Consider the following 20742-nt stretch of genomic DNA (forward strand, 5'->3'; position numbering starts at 1 on the left):
ACTGGAAGTCTTGTAATTCATAATAAGGTATCATATGTCAAGCAATTAAGCAGTGCAGTGGATAAGCACCAGGCCTAGAGTCAGGAACACCTGGATTCAAATCCAGCCTCAGACACTGACTAGAAGTGTGACCTTGGACAAATCACTTAACCTCTGTTTGCCTCAGTTTCCTTATCTGTAAAATGAGGATAATAATAGTATTTACCTCTCAGGGTTGTGAGGATCAGGTAAGATGATAACTGTAAAGCACTTAGCACAGTGCCTGGCACATAGTATTATATAAATGTTAACTATTATTATTATTATTATTATTATTATTGAATTCTGTGAAAAATGATATCTGAGTATTAATCATTACTGAAGCATACAAATACATTATCAGAAATCTTGTAATTCACAATAAGGTATCATTTTGGCAGGTAGCTAGGTGCTACAATGGATAGAGCGCTGGACCTGCAGTCAAAAAGACCTAGGTTCAAATTATGTCCTCAGACAATTACTAGCTATGTGACCCTAAGCATGTCATCTAACTTCTGCCTCAGTTTCATCAACTGTAAAATGGGGATGATAATAATAGCATCTACCTCCTGGGGTTGCTTTGAGAATCAAGTGAGTTAATATTTGTAAAGCACTTTGCTAACCTTAAAGCACTAAATAAATTCTAATTATTATTATTTGGAAGAATTTAAGTATATGAGTGTATTGAGGATCCCTATTTATGAAGCAGGACTATTGAACTAAGCCAGATTCTTCAGATATCACTCTTTGAGTGAACTTTCAAGTGATTTGACTCATCCTTTGGATTGCCAAGGGAAGCTGACTAATAGATGAAGGGAGAAAACAGTTTTATGATGCCTATTTGTCTGAAGAATAGGATCTTAAAGTTAAAGATCCACAGAGGTCATTTAGTCTAGCCTGGGGTGGGGAACCTGCAGCCTCAAGGCTGCATGTCGCCCTCTAGGTCCTCAAGTGCAGATTTGTTCTGTAAAACTTGGACTCAGTCAAAAGGCTGCACCCAAGGACCTAGAAGGCCACATGTGGCCTCCAGGCCACAGGTTCCCCACCTCTGTTCTAGCCCTTACTTGAAGCATAAGTCTGTACAACATCCTAGACAAGTCGAGGGCCTAATAAAATGCTTTAACATGGCACTTTGCTTAAAAACCTCCAGGCAGACATAGAGAACTCACCACTACACAAGTCAGTCCATTCCACAAGAAGCCTGAAATCTAACCCAGTGGCCTACACACACTTTTTTCTTTTTTCTTTTTAACTTTCACAGTCTTGCCCAGAAAATCGTTGCTACCTACCGTTTATGCTCTGAGCAGCTATCATCTCAGCATCACTATGACTATGGGATGCGGGCAGTGAAGTCTGTCCTCACTGCCGCTGGGAACCTGAAGCTGAAATATCCAGCAGAAGATGAGAGTGTCCTGTTGCTCCGGGCCTTATTGGATGTCAACTTGGCCAAATTCTTGGCCCAAGATGTGCCTCTGTTTCAGGTAAGCAGCAAGTCATTCTAGACCCGAGCTCCTCCTGGATTCATCCCTACTGGGTAGATATGAAGCTGATGGATTAAAGGCAGCCCAGCTTAGATCTCTTCCAATTGACAATAGATTGGAGTCCTGTGGAGCACCTGGACCCCAATTTAGGTTTCCCACAAGTCCATTTTCAATATATTTCTTTTAGAGACTGAAGGAAGTACACTGGCCCAGCTACAGGGCCAAGGTTAGGCAACATTGTGAAATATACAAAATCTTCAGTTCTTCTCTCTAGCTTTCTATTCTAGAACCTTTCATTCCTCCCTGGTACACTGCCCTTCCAGCTTCTATATATTTAGACTGTTGTCCCATGTCTCATTCTCATAGTGCCTTATTCTTTTTTTACTTAGTATTTTATTTTTCCCCAGTTACATGTAAAAACAACTTTTTTTTTCTTTTTTTTGGTGAGGTGATCAGGGTTAAGTGATTTGCCCAGAGTCACACAGCTAGTAAGTGTTAAGTATCTGAAGCTGGATTTGACCTCAGGTCCTCCTGACTCCAAGGCCAGAGCTCTAGTCACTAGAAACAATTTTTAACAGTTTTTAAAACTGAGTTCCCAATTCCTTCCCTTCGTCCCTCCCCCTCCATTAAGAACACAAGCAATTCCATATAGGTTATATATGTGTAGTCATGCAAAATATATTCATAATAGTCATGTGAAAGAAAACAGACAAGAAAAAACACTCAAGAAAAATAAAGTTAAAAAAAGTATGCTTCAATCTGTATTCAGACACCAACAGTTCTTTCTTTGGGGATGGATAGCATTTTTCATAAGTCCTTCAGAGTTATCTTGGATTACTGTATTACCAAGAATATCTAAGTCATTCACAGCTGATCATTTTACAGTATTACTGTTACTTTGTACACAGTACATTTCACTTTGCATCAGCCCATGCAAGTTTTTCCAGGTTTTTCTGAGAGCATCCTGCTCATCATTTCTTATAGTACTCCATCTTATAGTATTCCATCATAATCACATACCACAACTTGTTCAGCCATTCTCCAATTGATGGTCATCCCCTCAACTTCTAATTTTTTACCTCCAGAAAAGAGCTCCTATAAATTTTTTTGTACATATAGGTCATTTTCCTTTTTGTTTTTTTTTATCTCTTTTGGGATACAGACCTAGTAGTGGTATTGCTAGGTCAAAAGGTATGCATGGTTTTATAGCCCTTTTGGGCATAGTTCTAAATTGCTCTACAGAATGGTTGAATCAATTTACAAGTCCATCAACAGTACATTAAAGTCTCATTTTTCCCACGTTCCCTCCAACATTTATCATTTACCTTTTCTATCCTACTAGCCAATCTATAGATATGAGGTAGTACCTCAGAACTGTTTTAATTTGTATTTCTCCAATCAATAGTGAGAGTATTTTTTCATATGTCTAAGATAGCTTTGATTACTTCATCTGAAAACTGATCATATCTTTTGATCATTTATCAATTGGGGAATGATAGAGCCTTATTCTTACATAGTCAATACTATCCATGCAACAATGGGCAAATCACTTAATTTCTTTAAGCCTCAGTTTCCTCATCTGTAAAAGAGGGATAATTATACCTGCACTGCCACAGTACCCTCTCATAATTTAGTAAGGAAAGAGCTCTGTAAAAACACTATATAAATCTAAGACATTTATAATTATGATTATTACTATAGTGATCACAATAACTCCCATAAAATAGTTGCTTAATATATAATTTGAATGTGTATTTGAATTTTAATAGAGCATTCTGGAAGCTGGAAAAGCTTTCAAGGCCTCAAGAATTGCATGTTTAATTGTGGAATTTCAAGTACCATTGACTATAGGGTACTATAGGGAAGATAGTTATAAGCAGAAGGTCCAAGTAGCTGCCTATTCTGCTTACTGAGCAGCCCTTGCTAGCAGGTGCTCTGAGATCTAGGCAGTAGGAGTAGCTAGAAAAGGAAAACTGCACAGATCTTATTCTCTTTACTAACTGTAGTAGCATGCAGAATGTAAGCTCCTTGAGAACAGACACTATTTCATTTTTGTCTTTCTTTCCCTGGCATCAAACTCTGTGCTGATTTTTCTTTTTTTAACCAGATCCATGATTTCATTGGTACAAGGAATTCCCTGTAAGGAAATTCCCTCCACTAAAGCATATTGGCTACTTAGAGACTTACAAAGTTGTCTTAGCCAGGTAGTGTCACATAGTGGATAAAGAACTGGTCTTGGAATCAGGGGGATATGGGTTCAAGTCTAGCCTCTGTCAAAATCCTGGCTACTTGACCTGGGCAAATCACTTAGCCTTTTAGTGCCCTAAGGAACTCTTGAAGGCAGGGGGGTTCTTATACTTGTTTGTGTTATGAACCCCCTGGGTAATTTCATAAAACTAGGGGTTTGCTGGTAAATGTTTAACAACCAGCTCTTTGGAAAAAAGTTTAATTTACATTATTAACATTTTCTTTATTGCTTTCTTAAGACTAGACTATCAACAAAATAATAAATTAAGCTCTGATTTTTAGCATTGGCCAAATTCTGAGATGTAAATGCTTCCCCTGAAAAGTTAATTCACTAGAGTCCAGTTGGAGCTGGCTTTAGCACCCACAGATGAAGCCTACAGACCCCTTCTTGGAAGAATATTTTTAAATGCATAAAATAGAATACATTACAAAGAAAACCAATTGTGTTGAAATACAGTTATCAAAAAAAATTTTTTAAGTTCATAGACTCCAGGTTAAGAAATCTTGCTCTAAGGCCTGTACTTATTAGATTTTTGATAAATGCTTGTTGAATTGTAAACTTGAGAGCAGGGACTGTGCCTTTTTTTATTTTTTAATCTTTGAATCCCCAGTTCAGTGCCTTGCACTTAGATGCTTGATAAATGTTTATCGAATTGAATTTCTCCAGGCTCTCAATAGTCTTCTCTATTTTATGTTAACAGGGGATCATATCGGATTTGTTCCCAGGAGTCATTCTTCCTAAGCCAGACTATGAGCTTTTCATTGAAGCACTAAATGAAAACATCAAAAAGATGAAACTGCAATCAGTACCATGGTTTATCGGAAAGATTATCCAGGTTGGTTTGTCATATGCCCATGGGAAGGTAGCTGTCTTACTTGTGAGTCTCAGCCATCATCTTCTTTCATTCAAGATCATCTCAAAATAACTTTAAATTACTAAGCTAAGGCTAGGGATTCAGAAAGATTTCATCAGGCATCTTGAAAACCACTGCAATTAGAGGCACCTACACTGAGACAGAAGTGAAAAAAAAAAAATCATTCAGCAATCCAGGATGCCATCCAATTTTGTTGCTAAGAGCTCAAATTTAAGCTCTCCTTCAGTTTCTTTATGACAGCCTCCTATGAATTATGTTTCTAATGTGAGAACTAAGAATCTATCTTGAGCATGGGATGCAAGAATTTGGCAAATGGCACAGTGGATAGAGCACTGGGCTTGGAATCAAGAAGACTCACCTTCATGAATTCAAATCTGACCTCAGACACTAGCTATGTGACCCTGGACAAATCACTGAACCCTGTTTGTCTCAGTTTCTCATCTGTAAAATGAACTGGAGATGGAAATGGCAAACCACTCTAGTATCTTTGTCAAGAAAACCCCCAAAATAGGAGCAGCTAGATGGCGCAGTGGATAGAGCACCAGCCCTGAAGTCAGGAGGACCTGAGTTCAAATGTGACCTCAGACAAAACACTTGATACTTACTGGCTGTGTGATCACTTAACCCCACTTGCCTTAAAAAAAAAAGAAAGAAAACCCCAAAAATGGAGTCACAGAGACAGACACAACTGGAATGACTGAACAACAACAAGAAGATGAATTAGTTAATATATTGGTACTTTGTGATCATGTCTTTCTCTAAATCCATGCCTTAACATTGTTATTGGATTATTAATTTAAAGCTGAAACCCCCTCATTTTATTGAGACTTAGAGAAATTGAGTGACATGCCCAGAGTTACACAGCTAATAAGTGTCAGAAGCAGGATTTGAACCCATGCCTTCCTGACTCTAAGTTCTCTGCATTATCTGTTGTGCTATGCTGCTTCAAAGGTGAAATTATTTCCTCTAGGTGAAACTACAGTCTTTTGGATACTCTGTTGAGATAGGTCTCAGATGAACCCACCTCAAAAAATCATAGAGTTTTAGAGCAGAAAGAGACCTGTATCTAGTCCAGTCCCTTGACTTTACAGATGAGGAAATCAAGGTTGAAATGACTTATCCAAAGCCACATAGTCAATTATTGGTAAGCAGAGACAAAAGGAAAACCTGGATTTCCTGACTCTTATCTCACACCTTATAATAAACACCATCTCTAGCAAATAGTGTTAGGGAAGCTCCTAAGTTTTCAGTCATTGCTGTAGCATGGCAAAAACTCCCTTTGCAAGAATATGAGTGATACTTGGAACGCTACTGATTCATGCATGGTATTTTTCACTTGGCCACTTGATTTGGTAGAGCTTTGGACCTGGAGTCAGGAAGATCTGAGTTTGAATCCTGTTTCAAACATTTACAAAATATTGGGCAAGTCACTTAACCTCTCAGTTTCAGTTTTCTGATCTGTAAAATGGGGATAATAATAGCATAAAATGAGTTAATGTATGTAAAGTGCTTTGTAAATTTTACATCAATATATAAATACTTGCTATTATTATTTTTGTTATCTTTTGGGCTGCCTCCCAGTAGGTAACCAAAATGATCCAAAATGGATGCTAGAACAGAAATCTAGAAATGTAGTATGACTATGCAGATAGAAAGTAGATGTCATTCATTCTTGATTATCTCCCTTTGGGCAGGCTGGTGGATTGCCATTGGCTGTGTTCCTCTGCTCTGAAGTTAGTATCATTGATTGAATATTCAATCAATTCATTATACTGGTTGTCCCAAAAGTCCTAGTGCAATTTTAAGTTTAAAATTGCACTAGGACTTTTGGGACACTCTATATAAACCAAAAACCCAAGATGAATGTGTGTTTCTGTGTGTGTGGGTGAGAGGGAGGGAGGGGGAGAGAGAGAGAGAGAGAGAGAAGAATAGGAGCAGGAGAAGGAGAAAGAGAAAAGAAAGATGTACTGTTTTTGAGAAATTCATAATCTAATAGAAAATTCGCAAGATTGAACAATTTTAATGATAAAAACATTAAAAATATACATCCCACCACAAGAGACCAAATATGGATTAATGTATTCGGTGAAGGAAGAACAAATGGAAAATTCAAGAATTGTCTTTCTGTTTAATCTTCTAGTTCCATAATCCATTATTTAAGTGAAGATTTGTGCCTTGATTTTAACCCCATTATATTAAAACGTATTTGAATTGTGCAATTAGAGAGCCATGCTCAGTAAAACCCTGTTCTATCAGTGCCAGTCAAAGCAAAAGACTGTAACCTATTAGCCTTGGGAACAGAAGATTGAGCAGAAACACAATTTGTGAATTTATATATTCATGCTAGACAGCTGGCTGAAGAATTCTTGACATATATTTATAATGGCTGTAAACTGAAATTAAAAATAGGTCAGAATCACAAATTGGGGTTCAGAGGTAAATAGGTGGGGACACATTCACTTTTGACCCATACCCCTAGAGAAAGACTATGATATAGTGAATGGTGTGATGCACCTAGAGTCTGGATAACTTGGATTTAGATCTTGCCTCACACACTTACTGAGACCCCAGTCTAGTCACTTAAACTCTCCCAGCCTTATTAGGAAAATGGGAATAATAAAATACCTGGGCATCTAACTCATAATGTGTCATTAATCAAATGCCCAAACTTGAGTTTTGAAGGGAATTTGCTGTAATTCCTCATCTGATGTTGCTTTCTTAGATTTATGAGATGATGCTGGTGAGGCACGGTTACATGATTGTTGGAGACCCCTTGGGTGGGAAGACCTGTGCTTACAAAGTCCTGGCTGCAGCTCTGGGTGATATGCATGCAGGTAAAGATGAAAGCCCTATAGCTTTAAGAAGAATTAATTTCACTCCACAAATTGGCTTTGGAGAGATAGTGTTGGGGTGTTACTTTTGCTGTCATTGGATTCCTGTGTAGTAGCCAGAAATAGAACAGCGTGCAGGCTTTCCTCTGTGGGCAAAAAAAAAATCCTTGTTATCTTGAGTAGAATTCCATGATGGCACAGGAAAACTGCTTGTGGTGTCATTAAACCCAGGCTAGCTCACAGATGGAGAGAGGGTTTACAGGAAGCCTTCGAGTTTGGGTGTGGGAGAAACCACTTTCAATTAAAGCAATTAACCTAAATAGAAATGTTATAAAAGCAAATAGTTTGATTTAAAAAAAATAGGTCATTTTTATTTCCCCTTCTTCTTCCTCTCTCCATCTCCCTCCCCCTCCTTTCTTTCCCATCTCCTCCCCTCCCCCTTCCCTTCTTCCTCCCTTTCCCTTTTATTCCCCTGCCCTTCCTCTCTTCTCCCCTTTCCTTACCTTCTCTTTTCCTCTTCTCTTCCTCTTCTCTTTCCTCTCTTCTCTGCTTTCTCCTCCCCTGCCCTCCCTTCCTTTCCTTCTGCCTTTCCCTATTCTATCCCTCCCCCACCTCCTCTTTTTCTCTCCTCTTTGCTTCCTCTCTCTTCTCTTTTGTTTCCCTCCTTTGTTTTCTCTTCCCCTTCCTTTCACTTCCCCTTACCCTTCCCTCTTACTTGGAGATATACTTAGTTTCAAGTCATAGATCTGCTACTCTCTAGGTGAGTGACAATTAGTAAGTCACATGAGCCTCAGTTTCCTGCTCTGTAAGCAGAGGAGGTTGGATTAGATGAATCCCTTTAAGCTCTAAATTGAGGAGGACTGTGCAGTAATAATAACTCACATTTATACTAGCTTTATGATGGCAGGGAAGTGTCTCTCAGACCATTTCCTTAGACTTAAAATGAGATAATATAATATTTACACTACACCTTGAGAGCTTGGACTATTTTAATTTTTGTCTTTGTATCTTCAGTGCCTAACACAGTTCCTGACACATAGTGGGTGCTTAATAAATGCTTGTTGATTGATTGATAGGATTGCTGTGAGGAGAGCACTTTGGTCAGTCTTAAAGAGTCAATGTAGGGTAGCTAGGTGGCAGCAGTGGATAGAGTCAGGAAGACCTGACTTAGAATCTGATTTCAGACTTATTGGTGGGTGACCCTGGGCAAGTCACTTAACCCTGTTTGGTTCAGTTCCTCATCTGTAAAAATGAGCTGGAGAAGAAAATGGCAAACCACTCTAGTCTCTTTGCTAAGAAAATGGGGTCACAAAGAGTAGGACACGACTGAAATGACTGAACAGTACAAATGTGAACTATTACTATGTTACAGTTTAAAGTTTCCTCTCAATCGCCCTGCAAAGTAGGCTTTGCAAGAATTTTGAGAGATGAGATAATTCAAGTAGAGTACTTTATAACTTCAAAGGACTATACAAATGCAAATACATACTGTTGTATCACTCAACTAGCGTTAACATTATGACCTTGTAAGCATCAAAGGACGGAATACTCAAAGACTCAAGCCCTGGGTCGTATTCCTAATCTTTCTTAAATTATTCTCCACTAAAATTCTTCCTCATAAAATTTCTTCTTGGTCCACTGGGAAAAGTGCTGATGCTGGGGTCAGAAGATTTGGATTCAAATTTTGCCTGGGATGATTTCTACTTTTGTGACCTTGGGCAAGTCTTATCCTTCTGGGTTTCAAATTCCTCATCTGTAAAAATGAGAGAGGTTGAACTAGATGACATCTGAGGCCCTTGAAAGGTCTAGCCCTGTGATTCTATGATCTTGGCATAGAGATGACCCTGCATTTGAGAACTCCATGCAAATGGAACATAAGCTCTGGCCTGGATGGAAATTGCTATAAGCATGACTTGGTGATGGACAGTATGCCTGTCATCCAGTCCATTGGAAGAGGCCCATCTTCATGTTAATGAGTTTGGGGGCCACAACAACCCTCAACGGTCATCTATTAAAAAAAAAAAAAGGTCATCTATTAAGTTGTAGAAAGGTTGTGATCTGCATTGGTGGAAGGTGTTGCCCCCGATGCAATTACACATCCTTGACATGTTCAAATGAGTATTGCCTGTGGTTTTTTTTTTGGGGGGAGGGGGAGTTCCTTCTGAACAATTTAGACTCATAGAATGCGAGAGCTGAGAGAGACTCTAAACATCATCTTTGTGTTTCCCTTCACTCTCACAAGTTGAGAGAATGGAAGCCTTCAAAGAGAAAGTGATTTGCCCAAAGTCATATAACTGATAAATTATAGAGCTAGTACTTGAACCCAGGTTTTCCAATTCTAAATCCAATAATCTTTTAATTACACCATTTGACCCATTCTGGTTTCCTAGATTTGGAGTTAGAAGGACCCTGAGAGTTCATCTAATCTAACCCCTTCATTTTATAGATGAAACAGAGGCCTAGATGGATAAATTGATTTGCACACAGGTTAATAAATAGTAGACCTGGTATTTGAATCCTAATCCTGTGATTCCTAATCTAGGGTTCTTTCCATTGCAACACAATGCTACCCTAAACCCATAGACCTGATTTTTCTGGTTTTGTTAAGCCTTGAAGAGAAAGCTTAGGGCCTAGAGCAAGAGGATAGCTAGGATTCCTATTTAAGGTTATGTCTCATCCTAATGCCCTAGTTTCTACATTCTGCATTAAGTAAAGGAAGGCATGAATGGTACCTGTTTTTTTCGGGGTGTTTACGGAGATTTATCAAAATCCAATGGGCTTTGAGAGCATACAATGAAAGTATACAAAGATCTAAGTAGATTCTGTGTAAACAAGCAGAACATTAAATAAATGTGACAGATGTTGATAATGGAGCATAGTTTCATTGCTAATGTCCTAATTTCATCAAAAATCATTGATTTTGTAATTTCTCTCCTTGCCCAGCCAATCAAGGAGATGAGTTTGCTGTTGAGTACAAAATCATCAATCCTAAAGCCATCACTATGGGTCAGCTGTATGGTTGCTTTGACCCAGTGAGTCATGAGTGGACTGATGGGGTCCTCGCCACCTCCTTTCGAGAGCAAGCAGCATCAGTGACTGATGACCGGAAGTGGATTATATTTGATGGCCCAGTGGATGCCGTTTGGATTGAAAATATGAACACTGTGCTGGATGACAATAAGAAGGTAGTTCTTATAACTGTTAACACTTTAATCTTATTGGGAAATTAAATCTTCTTGATTGGTGTGAATGATATACTTTTGTATATTATACACTGGTCACACTAAAAGTTAATGCCCACCCTCCAAAAACAAAAAAAGCTAATGCTCACAGGGGGTAAGAACAATAAGGAAATTAGTGAATTATACTTCTGTTTGCATGTCTGTTCTCTAAGCTAACCATTTTAAAAGTAGGAGTTTCTGTCTTGATTATAGTGCATCTGTCTTTTATGCCACATATGGATGATAGCTGCTGTCCCAGGGTCTAGTAATGTTAGACATGGTTTGTGGGCTTCATTGAGGTAGATAAGCTCAAAGCCAGGTATTTGAAAGGCAGTCTGTAGAAGCAAGATAAGCTGGGGAAGTCAAGGAATCAAAACCACATTCAGGCTGGGTTCCCAGGTATATTTCAAGGGGGAGTGAGTGAAATGGCACCTTGAGGGAGACTGCAACTGCTGGTAGGCAATAGCTATTTGTTCAATGTTTTACTGCATACTTTCTGCTCTCGTGCATACCCTGTCTAGGCTGGCCCCAACTTCTGGAAATCTATGCTGCAGCTGTGGCTGTGCTGGGCCTAGGCCTTTAAAGGCTGATATTTGCCTCCTGTGAATCAGGTTCAGAAAATGCAATTATGTGTGGAAACCTCTGATCAAAGCAGAAGGCCTTACTGTAACGAATGTCAGCTTACAATTGAGAAAAGAAATGTAAATAACAGTTAGTAAATGTCCTAATTGTCCTTCCCTGCTTGAGAACATTAGCCAAAATATTGGAACACAGTCACATCTATTTTATTAGCCCAAGTATCTAGAGATGACACAATAAAATTGATTTATTTGTGTTTGTTCAACAAGAGTTATGATTTATACCACATGCATATCTATTCAGTGATGTGGAGAACTTTGGTATAAGGCATGTGAGAGTGAATCATAAATCTACAGAATGTTTTAGCTCAAAAGGATCTCAGGTACACTGATAATCCATATCCCTCATTTTAAGAATGAGTAAACTGGCCTCGGAGTGTTCAGTGGCACGCTAACAGTTAGCATCAGGACTAGTAATAGAAAACAGTTCTCTTAGCTCCCAGGCCAGTATTGTTTCCACTACAGTTGAAATCAATTCAATTCAACAAGCTTCAACTTATTAAGTCCCTACTGTGTTCAAGGCACTATGTTAGGGGCTGAAGAAACATAGACCAGAACAATACAGTTCCTACTGTCTTATGAAGGAGCTTACTCTACACACCAATGAGTGATGATCAGCCAATTCAATATTGCTGTTTTCTGATTACCAATAACACATTCTTCAATGTTCTTCTGTATAGCAATACACTTACACATCATTTTCTTCATGGTGCATATATGTATGTGTACATATATGTACATGGGGTTTTGTATCTTCTTTTTATAATTCAAATCTGATCCCTAGTTTTCCTTCATAGTATACTTTCATATCTTCGGAATGACTGCTCCAAGTTTCTTCCACAGGGCACCTTTTTATTCCCAAATTACAATAAGCAGAACAGTCTTAGTTAAGGCTGAATAGTAGTATTGCCTCATAACTGAATGAATGATAGCTAACACTTATATAGCACTTAATATAGCCAGGCATTGTGTTAAGTGCTTTACAATGATCATCTCATTTGATCCTCACATCAACCTTGGGAGATACCTATTATTACCCCTATTTTACAGATGAGGAAAACAGAGGCAAACAGAAATGAAATGACTTGCCAGGGGGTTACATAGCTTGTAAGTGTCTGGGGCCAGATTTGAGCTCAGGTCTTCCTGACTACGGACCCAGCACTCTCTCTTTTACTTCACCTAGCTACCCACTTTTTATTCCCAAATTATAGTGAGCAGAACAGTCTTAATGAGGTCTATATGGTAGTGTTGCCTCATAACTGAATGAATGATGTTTAATCCATAGGATGTTAGTGCTAGAAAGGAGCCCTCAATTTATAGGTGTGGAGAACAGTGAGTCCATAGAAGTTTCAGTCTCACCTTCAGTTACACAAGTCAGACTTGGATTGTTAAGGAGTATGGAAAGAATCCACCACAATGTGAACCCATGTCTCATCTTGGCCATGTTGTACTTGGGAAGAGGCACACCTCTGTTTGCCCTTCATGAGATTCTACCTAAAAGCCCACTCTCACACATACTTTGGGCAGTAATAATTTATGCTTTATGAGCAGGCACCAGAAAGGGTGTCAGTCACTCAAATTCCACTCCACAAATCCTTATTGAGCAATTATTCTATGTGCATTTAAAGCCTTTCACAACCTGGCTGCAACTTGGTTTTCCAGACTTAAAACATCATTCCCTTCTTGTACTCTTCAGTCCAGCCAAACTGGCCTTCAGGCTTCCCTTCACTCAAGACATTCTATCCCCAGGCTCCATGCCTAGGGTGCACTCCTTCTGTTCTCCCTCTGTCAATCCCTAGTTTCCTTCAAAGTTCAGCTTAAACGTCCCCTCCTACAATGAGGCCTTTCCGGATTCTCTAAACTGCTAGTACTTCCCTCCAAAATTACCATGCATTTATTTTGCATATGTTTTGTTTATATAGACTGACTTTATCTATACAAGCTGTCCCAAAAGTCTTAGTGAATTTTTAAGCTACAACTAGATGGCAAGGTGGATAGAGCACTGGGTCTAGAGTCAGGAAGACCTGAGCTCTGGGCAAGTCACTTAACCTGTTTGCTTTAATCTACTGGAGAAGGAAATGGCAAATCACTCCAGTATCTTAGCCAAGAAAACAGCCCGTACAGTATGGTCCACAGGGTCATGAAGGGTCAGACGTGACAAAACAACAAGAACAACCACAAAAGACTTTTGGGACACCCTGTACTTGGCTGTGGTCATGTTCTCTCCCCACCCCGACCCCACAGAATATAAGCTTCTTGAGGTAAGCAACTGTTTCACTTTTGTCTTTGTATGCCAATGTCTAGTCTGGCACATAGTAGGAGTTTAATAAATGAGAGTAGAATGATAGGCCTAGGGTTTTACTAAATGCTGATAGTGATACTAAAAGAGTATGTGACATGTTCCTTGCCATCAAGAAATAGTGTAGTCTTTTGGGAGAGAGATAAAACCTATGTACATGAAATAATTCGAATAAAACAAACCAATATACAAGAAAGTGCCAAGTGAGGGCAGAGGGAGAAGGCCAGCTGTTGGAATGCTGGCATGAGTGGCCAAAATCTGTATTACAGTGCTTCAGACGTCTTTGTCAAGCATGCAAGTGGCTGTGTTTCTAAACTGTTTTGCAGGGATGTGGACTGACTTTTCCCAGAACCTTTACAAATGGTAAAACAGAACTTAACCCCTTCTTCTTCTTCTTCTCCTTTTTTAATTATCCTTCATCCCTTCTGCCTCCCCTCCCTTGCACTTCCAGCTGTGTTTAATGAGTGGAGAGATCATCCAGATGAATGACAAGATGAGTCTGATCTTCGAGCCAGCAGATTTAGAGCAGGCCTCCCCAGCCACCGTCAGCAGGTAGTTGATCAACTAATGGAACATTAATCCAAAGCTGGGACTGGGGTGGGCAAGTGAGGCAGCCTCAAAGGGCACAACAGAAAGAAGGGGGAAGGTTTAATATTCATGCTACAAAGTTATTTTTATATAAATGCACATGAGAAAATTCTCCCTTCCAAGGCATATACTTTTTATTTTATGATGTCAAATTGCATGTATTACAGCAAAAGCTATAAGCTTGTGGTGGACAGTAATGTACAGAGAGCATAATTTTCAAGCCTTGCCTAGAGTACATAAATAACTTGTCCTTGGTATTGGTTAATCTCAAATAGCAGATAACCCAAAAATTAATGGCCTTGGAGTGAATTATCTGATATGTTCCTTATCCCCGCCAGCAGCTTACCTTCCTAATTATATTTTGCTTTGGTGAATCTTAAAATTAGTCTGTATTCCCAGAATGAACAATAGCAAATGGTGGTGAGAAGGCAGACCAGATGTGCTAGGATTAAAAACTTGCTACAGAAAATCAACAGCTGATAGTTCACAGAAAAAGCCATTAACCTTTTCTTCCAAATCTAGTGATTGATTATCTATATTATTGGTCTTCTCTCCTCCTTCCCCACCTCTGGAACTGCTCCTTTCTATTTCTAACTCTAGGCAAGCCCTCTTCCACATATCCTCTGGGGCTACCAATGGGACAGCCAATGGAATGGGACTCAGCGCTGTTAGGTAGTACATGACTGATTAGGTCAGAGGTGGGGAACCTGCGGCCTCGAGGCCACATGTGGCCCTCTAGGTCCTCAAGTGCGGCCCTTTGACTGAATTCAAACTTCACAGAACAAATCACCTTAATAAAAGGATTTGTTCTATAAAACTTGGACTCAGTCAAAAGGCCACACCCAAGGCCCCAGAAGACCACATGTGGCCTTGAGGCTGCAGGTTCCCCACCCCTGGACTGGGTGATGCTCTGTTTATGCTTGGCAGATGTGGGATGATCTACATGGAACCGCACCAACTGGGCTGGAAGCCCTTGAAGGACTCATACATGGAAACACTGCCCCCCAACCTCACTGAAGAGCACACTGAACTGGTAAGATCTCTAGTTCCCCTTCACTAAAATCTCTACTGGAACATCCCAAATCCTGTCTCAGATACTTACAAGCCTTACCTGCCCTGGACAAGTCACTTAACTTCTGTCAGCCTCAGTTTCCTTATCTGTAAAATGGGGATAAAAACAACACCTACCTCATAAGGTAGATTGTGAGGATTGAATGAAAACAAGCAAACAAACGAATGAATGAATGAATAGATAAATAAATGTGAATATATATTACTTTGGGATGCTAGCTACCATTACAATGTATTGAGCTAGACGCAGAGACAAAAAAAGCAAACTCCCAACCAACTAACCAAACAAACAAACAAAACCAGACCTTGCCTTCAAGGAGCTTCCATTCTGTTAGTTTCATTCTTCCAAAGTTTTCAGCTCTGGACTAAGCTTTTGCTCTCTCAGATACTTAGACTCTGGCCAGGATCACATACATGGTCCCCAGTGCAGGTCTGGGGAGCATAAGCTGAAGGCTCTTGACACCTGAAAACAACAACAGTAAGTGGGAAAAAGTTCCCCTATTTTCATCAAACCAACCAAAATTCATTTGAAATGCCATTAAATGGTACTGAAGAGCATCCAGGTTGTATATTTCCACAAATGTGTCACTCAGCCAGCCTTCTACAGAAGCTGCATTTCATGACTTCATTTTTTATTGGTTGTTGGGAATTTGGAACATGGGACAGGGATTGCTTTTGCTTTTGTTATTGTATCTCCAATGCCTGGCATGGGGGTGGTACATAGCAAGTGCTTATTTTAAATATTTATTGATTGATTAATTGATTTTTCCATAGACACAATACTATGAATCAGGGGTTCTTAATCTGGGAGTTGTGAACTTTTTTTTTTATTTTGATAATTACATTTCAATATAATTGTTTCCTTGTCTCTTTTGTATCCCCAGTACATAGCACAATGCCTGGAACATAGTAGGTACTTAATAATTTCTTGATTTACCCACTTTCACAATCCTAGTATTTTATTTTATGCATTTAAAAACACTCCTCTTAAAAGAGATCCACAGGCTTCATCAGACTGCCAAAGGACCAAGGACACAATTTTTTGGGAGGATTTGAGGCAATTGGGGTTAAGTGACTTGCCTAGGATCACACAGCTAGTAAGTGTCAAGTGTCTGGTCTGAGACCCAGATTCAAACTCAGGTTGTCCTGACTCCAGAACCAGTGCTCTATCCACTTCGCCACCTAGCTGCCCCCAACACAAAAAATTTAAGAATTTCTGCTACAATGGTGCTATAAAAGGTTCTTGGGATAGCCCATAAATATTTGTTTAGCTCATAAGATAGATGTACTTTAGAACTAATAAGAGCTCTGAACCTTGGGCCTAGAAGCCTTCTACTACCCCAGTTCCAAATCCTTCTTAGACAATGGAAGGAGAAGACAGAGCTATAAAGGGAGATTGGGAGATAGGGGAAAGGGAGCTGGTCTTAAGGTCATGGAAGCTTTCTATAGCACTGTGGAGTGGGGAGAAGTCCCATGGTAAGGTGCTAGCTGGGTATAGTCATTCATAGTTATGGGTATTTAACCAGCGTAAAGTTCATAAGTCAAAAACTTCCTGAATTATTGCTGGCTTCTCCTTCAAGGGAAGAGCAGAGTATTCCAGGAGATTTGACCATCTTCAGAAAAATCCAGTCTTTGTTAACATCTTCTAATTATATGAATTTAAATTTTCAGGTTAATGACATGTTCTTGTGGCTAGTCCAGCCCTCCTTAGACTTTATCCATCACCATTGTAAATGTATGGTCCAGACATCACCCATCCATCTTGCCTACTCCATGATGAAGCTATACAACTGTCTGTTTGGTAAATGTTGGTCTCATTCCTTAAGGCAAATAAAGAGTGGTCTGGTATTTCTGCTATACCCCACCCCCTCCACCCTTTTCCTGAGAAATAGCTTAGAGACTCTTAAGATACTGCAGATAAAAAGCCAAATCATAGACAATGTAATTTATACTAGTAAATTGTATTAGGGTTTTTCTTTAAACAAACCAACAAACAAAAAACCTTATTTCATTGATATTTGGGGCATTGAAAAGTAGGAAGAATGGGCAGCTAGGTGGTACAGTGTACAGGGTATAGGGCCTGAAGTCAGGAAGGTTCATCTGTGTATAGGTTCACTATCTGTGTTTATCACCTTTGTTTCTAAATATATTCTTCCCTACTCTCTTAGCCAGCAAGCCATCTTTTCTAACAAAGATTATAAATCAATCATTGTGCCATAATTTTAATCTGGGTTCAGCCTTCAACATCCTAGGTGATTTGGGGCAAGACATACAACATTTCCAGTCAGGCCTCAAGTTTCCTCATGAACACCATTAGATCAAATAGATATTGAGGGGATAAAATGAAATGCTAAATATGAAAAAGCTTTAAAAACAAAGACTGGATAAATGTGAAGTATAGACATGCTTATTTTATGAAAGCTTACTGCTATTCAAAAAAGCCCAGATTCATGGAAAGGATAAATAAGGTGTGATTATTTAAATTACAAAAGGATTAGATTAGTCCTAGGAACTTTTAAGTAAGGAGCCCCTCTAATGCATTTAAACAAGTGCTTCCTTAATCTGTAAACCTCATTCAGTCCATTGAAATCTGATAAAGTAACTTAACACAGTTACATCACTACTGTAGGGATCTGTGATTTTATTGGTCTGATTTTATCCACTAACACAAACTGAAATTTCTCTAGGTTTTAGTTGATGGTCTTCATGAATTGTTGTGTTGGAAAAATTCATCACCCTATGACCTATTTGAAAATGAGCCTCTCTGAGTTTAGCTATGCTGGTCTTTGGATGATGGGCTGTTGTTAGAGTTGTCTTCTAGATCTTTCCATTTTGACAGGACCTGCCAGATTTGGCATTCCATGGATATAGCCTTCAAGAACCCAGGGTCATTACTCCATGAAGAGGCATCAGAGTAGGACTTTAGTGGACAGAAGATATATATTCATTTGAAAAGTTTTATTGGTTGCCATTTTGTCTCAAGATTGTGGACTGGAGCACAAGTCAAATTTGAGTTAATGTCTTGATGGTGTCTAGTCTTCAAAATTTTCTTAAATTAGTCAACTTTTCAAGCTATTTTAGAGCAAAAAGACTGACAAATCCAAAATGCTGAGCTGTTGAGTTGAAACTGTGTATTTCATTTAGTCAAATGTGATTCAATTTTAAAAACTCAGTATACCAGAGCAGCTAGGTGGCACAGTAGATAGAGTTCCAGCCTTGGAGTCAGGAGGACCTGAGTTCAAATGTGGCCTCAGGCACTTGACACTTACTAGCTGTGTGACCCTAGGCAAGTCACTTAATCCCTACTGCCTCCCCCAAAAAAACAAAAACAAAACCAAAAAACCTCAGTATACACACTACTTTCAAGAACACACTCCTTGTGTAAAATAAGGGATGCCTATATATAAGTAATCACTCCTCAAGCTAAACTCTTTCTGCTGCCACTTTTCACCTTGAGAAGAATATGCTGAAAACTAGCTCTTCCATTCCCTTCCCAAATCCATAGATATAAATGTCCAAAGGTTTAGGCATAGATGACACCAAGAAAGCGTGACAGAGGTAAACGCTGTTCCCCTGTATTCAAAAGTTCCTCCCCCATAGTCCCCAAATTTCACCATTTGTTACTCCTTTGACTTCAGTCACTGAAGGCCCCTATCAAAATGTCAGTTTGGCTCTGCATACATTTAATTCAGGCCTATGATGTTCAAAAAAAAAAAAAGGTGAAACAAAAAAAAATTAAGCAGTAAGCCATTATTATTGATTAATATCTCAGCACAAAGGTTTCAGGCAAAAAGACCCTGATCAGGGCAGTGCCCTGGCAAGGGCTGCTCATCTAGAGAGTGTAATAGAAGTGGAGAGGGGAAAGGAGATGGAGGAGAACTGAGAAGTAGCTCAGAACTTTAAAGGGGAAAACAGCAAAAAGGAGGAAGAGGATTAAGGGGGAAGGAAAAAGAACTTTGCCTACTTCTCCATGTTGACAAAGCCTACTCCTTTTCCCAGAAACCCTGATCTCCCAGAGCCTCAGACTTCTGGTTTTGGTCACTTTCTTCAGCTCTCAATCCTCTCATGACTTTCAGGAATGTTAAGGGACAGACAGGTTTGTGGTGCCAATAATGGTTCTAAAGTTCTGGGCTGTTCTTTTTTAGATGAAATCAGAGACGTGAATGACCCAGACTATGAAGGAGAAAACTTGACAAGCCAGCAGATATTCCTCTGGCTTCAAGGCCTCTTCCTCTTTTCTCTGGTGTGGACAGTGGCAGGAACTATCAATGCGGAGAGCAGAAAGAAATTTGATGTTTTTTTCCGCAACCTTCTGATGGGCACAGATGACTCCAGCCCTCGTCCCAAAAGCGTCAGAATCACCAAAAACAACATATTCCCAGAAAAAGGTAACTAGTTTATTGCTCTCTTCTAGTTTGGACCCTGTGTGCCAAGGGAACAAGGCTCCGATGGAGGTTCCAGGATATATAAAAAAGTAAAGTACAATAAGTATAATAATCACAAAGTAGGTGGAGGGAGAAGATTTCATGCTAAAGGGTGGTATCTCCTCTGTGTGACAGCCCTACATGGGGAAAAAAAACTGATGGGATAAAATGAAATGGAAACCAAGGATAACCAAGGCTCTTTTTCTAGATCCCTCCAACAGATATTCTTAGGGTGAAGGATCTGACCTGACCTCAAATAGAGTTGGTTTCTGGGTCTGTCATGAGATCAGATTTGAGAGCTACTTTATGAAATGCTTCTGCCAAATGCAAGGAGAAATGGTGAAGAATTGGGACATGCAGAGATGTCACTGGAACTGCAACTGAATACCTTCAAGATTAGATACTCATTAGCCCACACAGTCTCCCATTTGGGGTCCCCACGCTGATGTGGGGCACTGATAAATTTTGCTGGGGCAAAATGTGCAGTCACTCTACAGAGCCTGCTGTATCTTATGCTTTGGAACTTTGAATAGCCGTAGAACCACTTGTTGAACAAGAGCTGACCTTGGTTTTTCTCACCTGCCAAGGATTTGTTTGTGATTTTAGGCCACTGATTTATCATCTCCTCTGATGATTCTTACTTCTCTCTACAGGGGAAGGGTAAGCAATGTTTTTAGGTCTTGAGGTTGTACGTCTGGTTGCTTTTTTAAAAATTACCTAGGCTAGAAGTATTTAACCTTCTTTCATCATGGACCCCTCTAGAAGTCTGATGAAGCTTATGGACCCTTTCTCAGATGGTTTTTAAATATGTAAAATGAAATACATAGGTTACAAAGGAAGTCAATTATATTGAAATAAAGATAAGATATAATTTTTTTGCCATTCAAGTTCACAGACCCCCTGTAATCTATCCTTGAGGGTCCTAGACCCCAGGTAAAGAACCTCTCCTCTAGGTGCTAGGATGGACACACAACCCAAGAGGGATGAACGATTGCAGTCCTAATGGATCAGTGGCTGGTCCGGTGGCACAGTACAGAAGACACCTCCAC

The 20742-nt window shown here is 39.5% G+C and overlaps 1 protein-coding gene across 1 annotated transcript in view; it reads left to right on the forward strand.

Moving 5' to 3' along the window:
* Nucleotides 1-20742, forward strand: part of LOC114052003 (dynein heavy chain 3, axonemal-like) — a 176229-nt gene that overhangs the window by 106248 nt on the left and 49239 nt on the right. Inside the window, exons 33-40 of the mRNA XM_027874411.1 lie at nucleotides 1280-1499; nucleotides 4448-4582; nucleotides 7344-7455; nucleotides 10396-10637; nucleotides 14062-14162; nucleotides 15126-15231; nucleotides 16941-17070; nucleotides 19415-19657. Coding sequence (XP_027730212.1) covers nucleotides 1280-1499; nucleotides 4448-4582; nucleotides 7344-7455; nucleotides 10396-10637; nucleotides 14062-14162; nucleotides 15126-15231; nucleotides 16941-17070; nucleotides 19415-19657 — 1289 coding nt within the window. The remainder of the gene's footprint in view (nucleotides 1-1279; nucleotides 1500-4447; nucleotides 4583-7343; nucleotides 7456-10395; nucleotides 10638-14061; nucleotides 14163-15125; nucleotides 15232-16940; nucleotides 17071-19414; nucleotides 19658-20742) is intronic.

Source organism: Vombatus ursinus, unplaced genomic scaffold (assembly GCF_900497805.2).
Source record: "Vombatus ursinus unplaced genomic scaffold, bare-nosed wombat genome assembly UNPS02014807.1, whole genome shotgun sequence".
NCBI classification, from domain to species: domain Eukaryota; kingdom Metazoa; phylum Chordata; class Mammalia; order Diprotodontia; family Vombatidae; genus Vombatus; species Vombatus ursinus.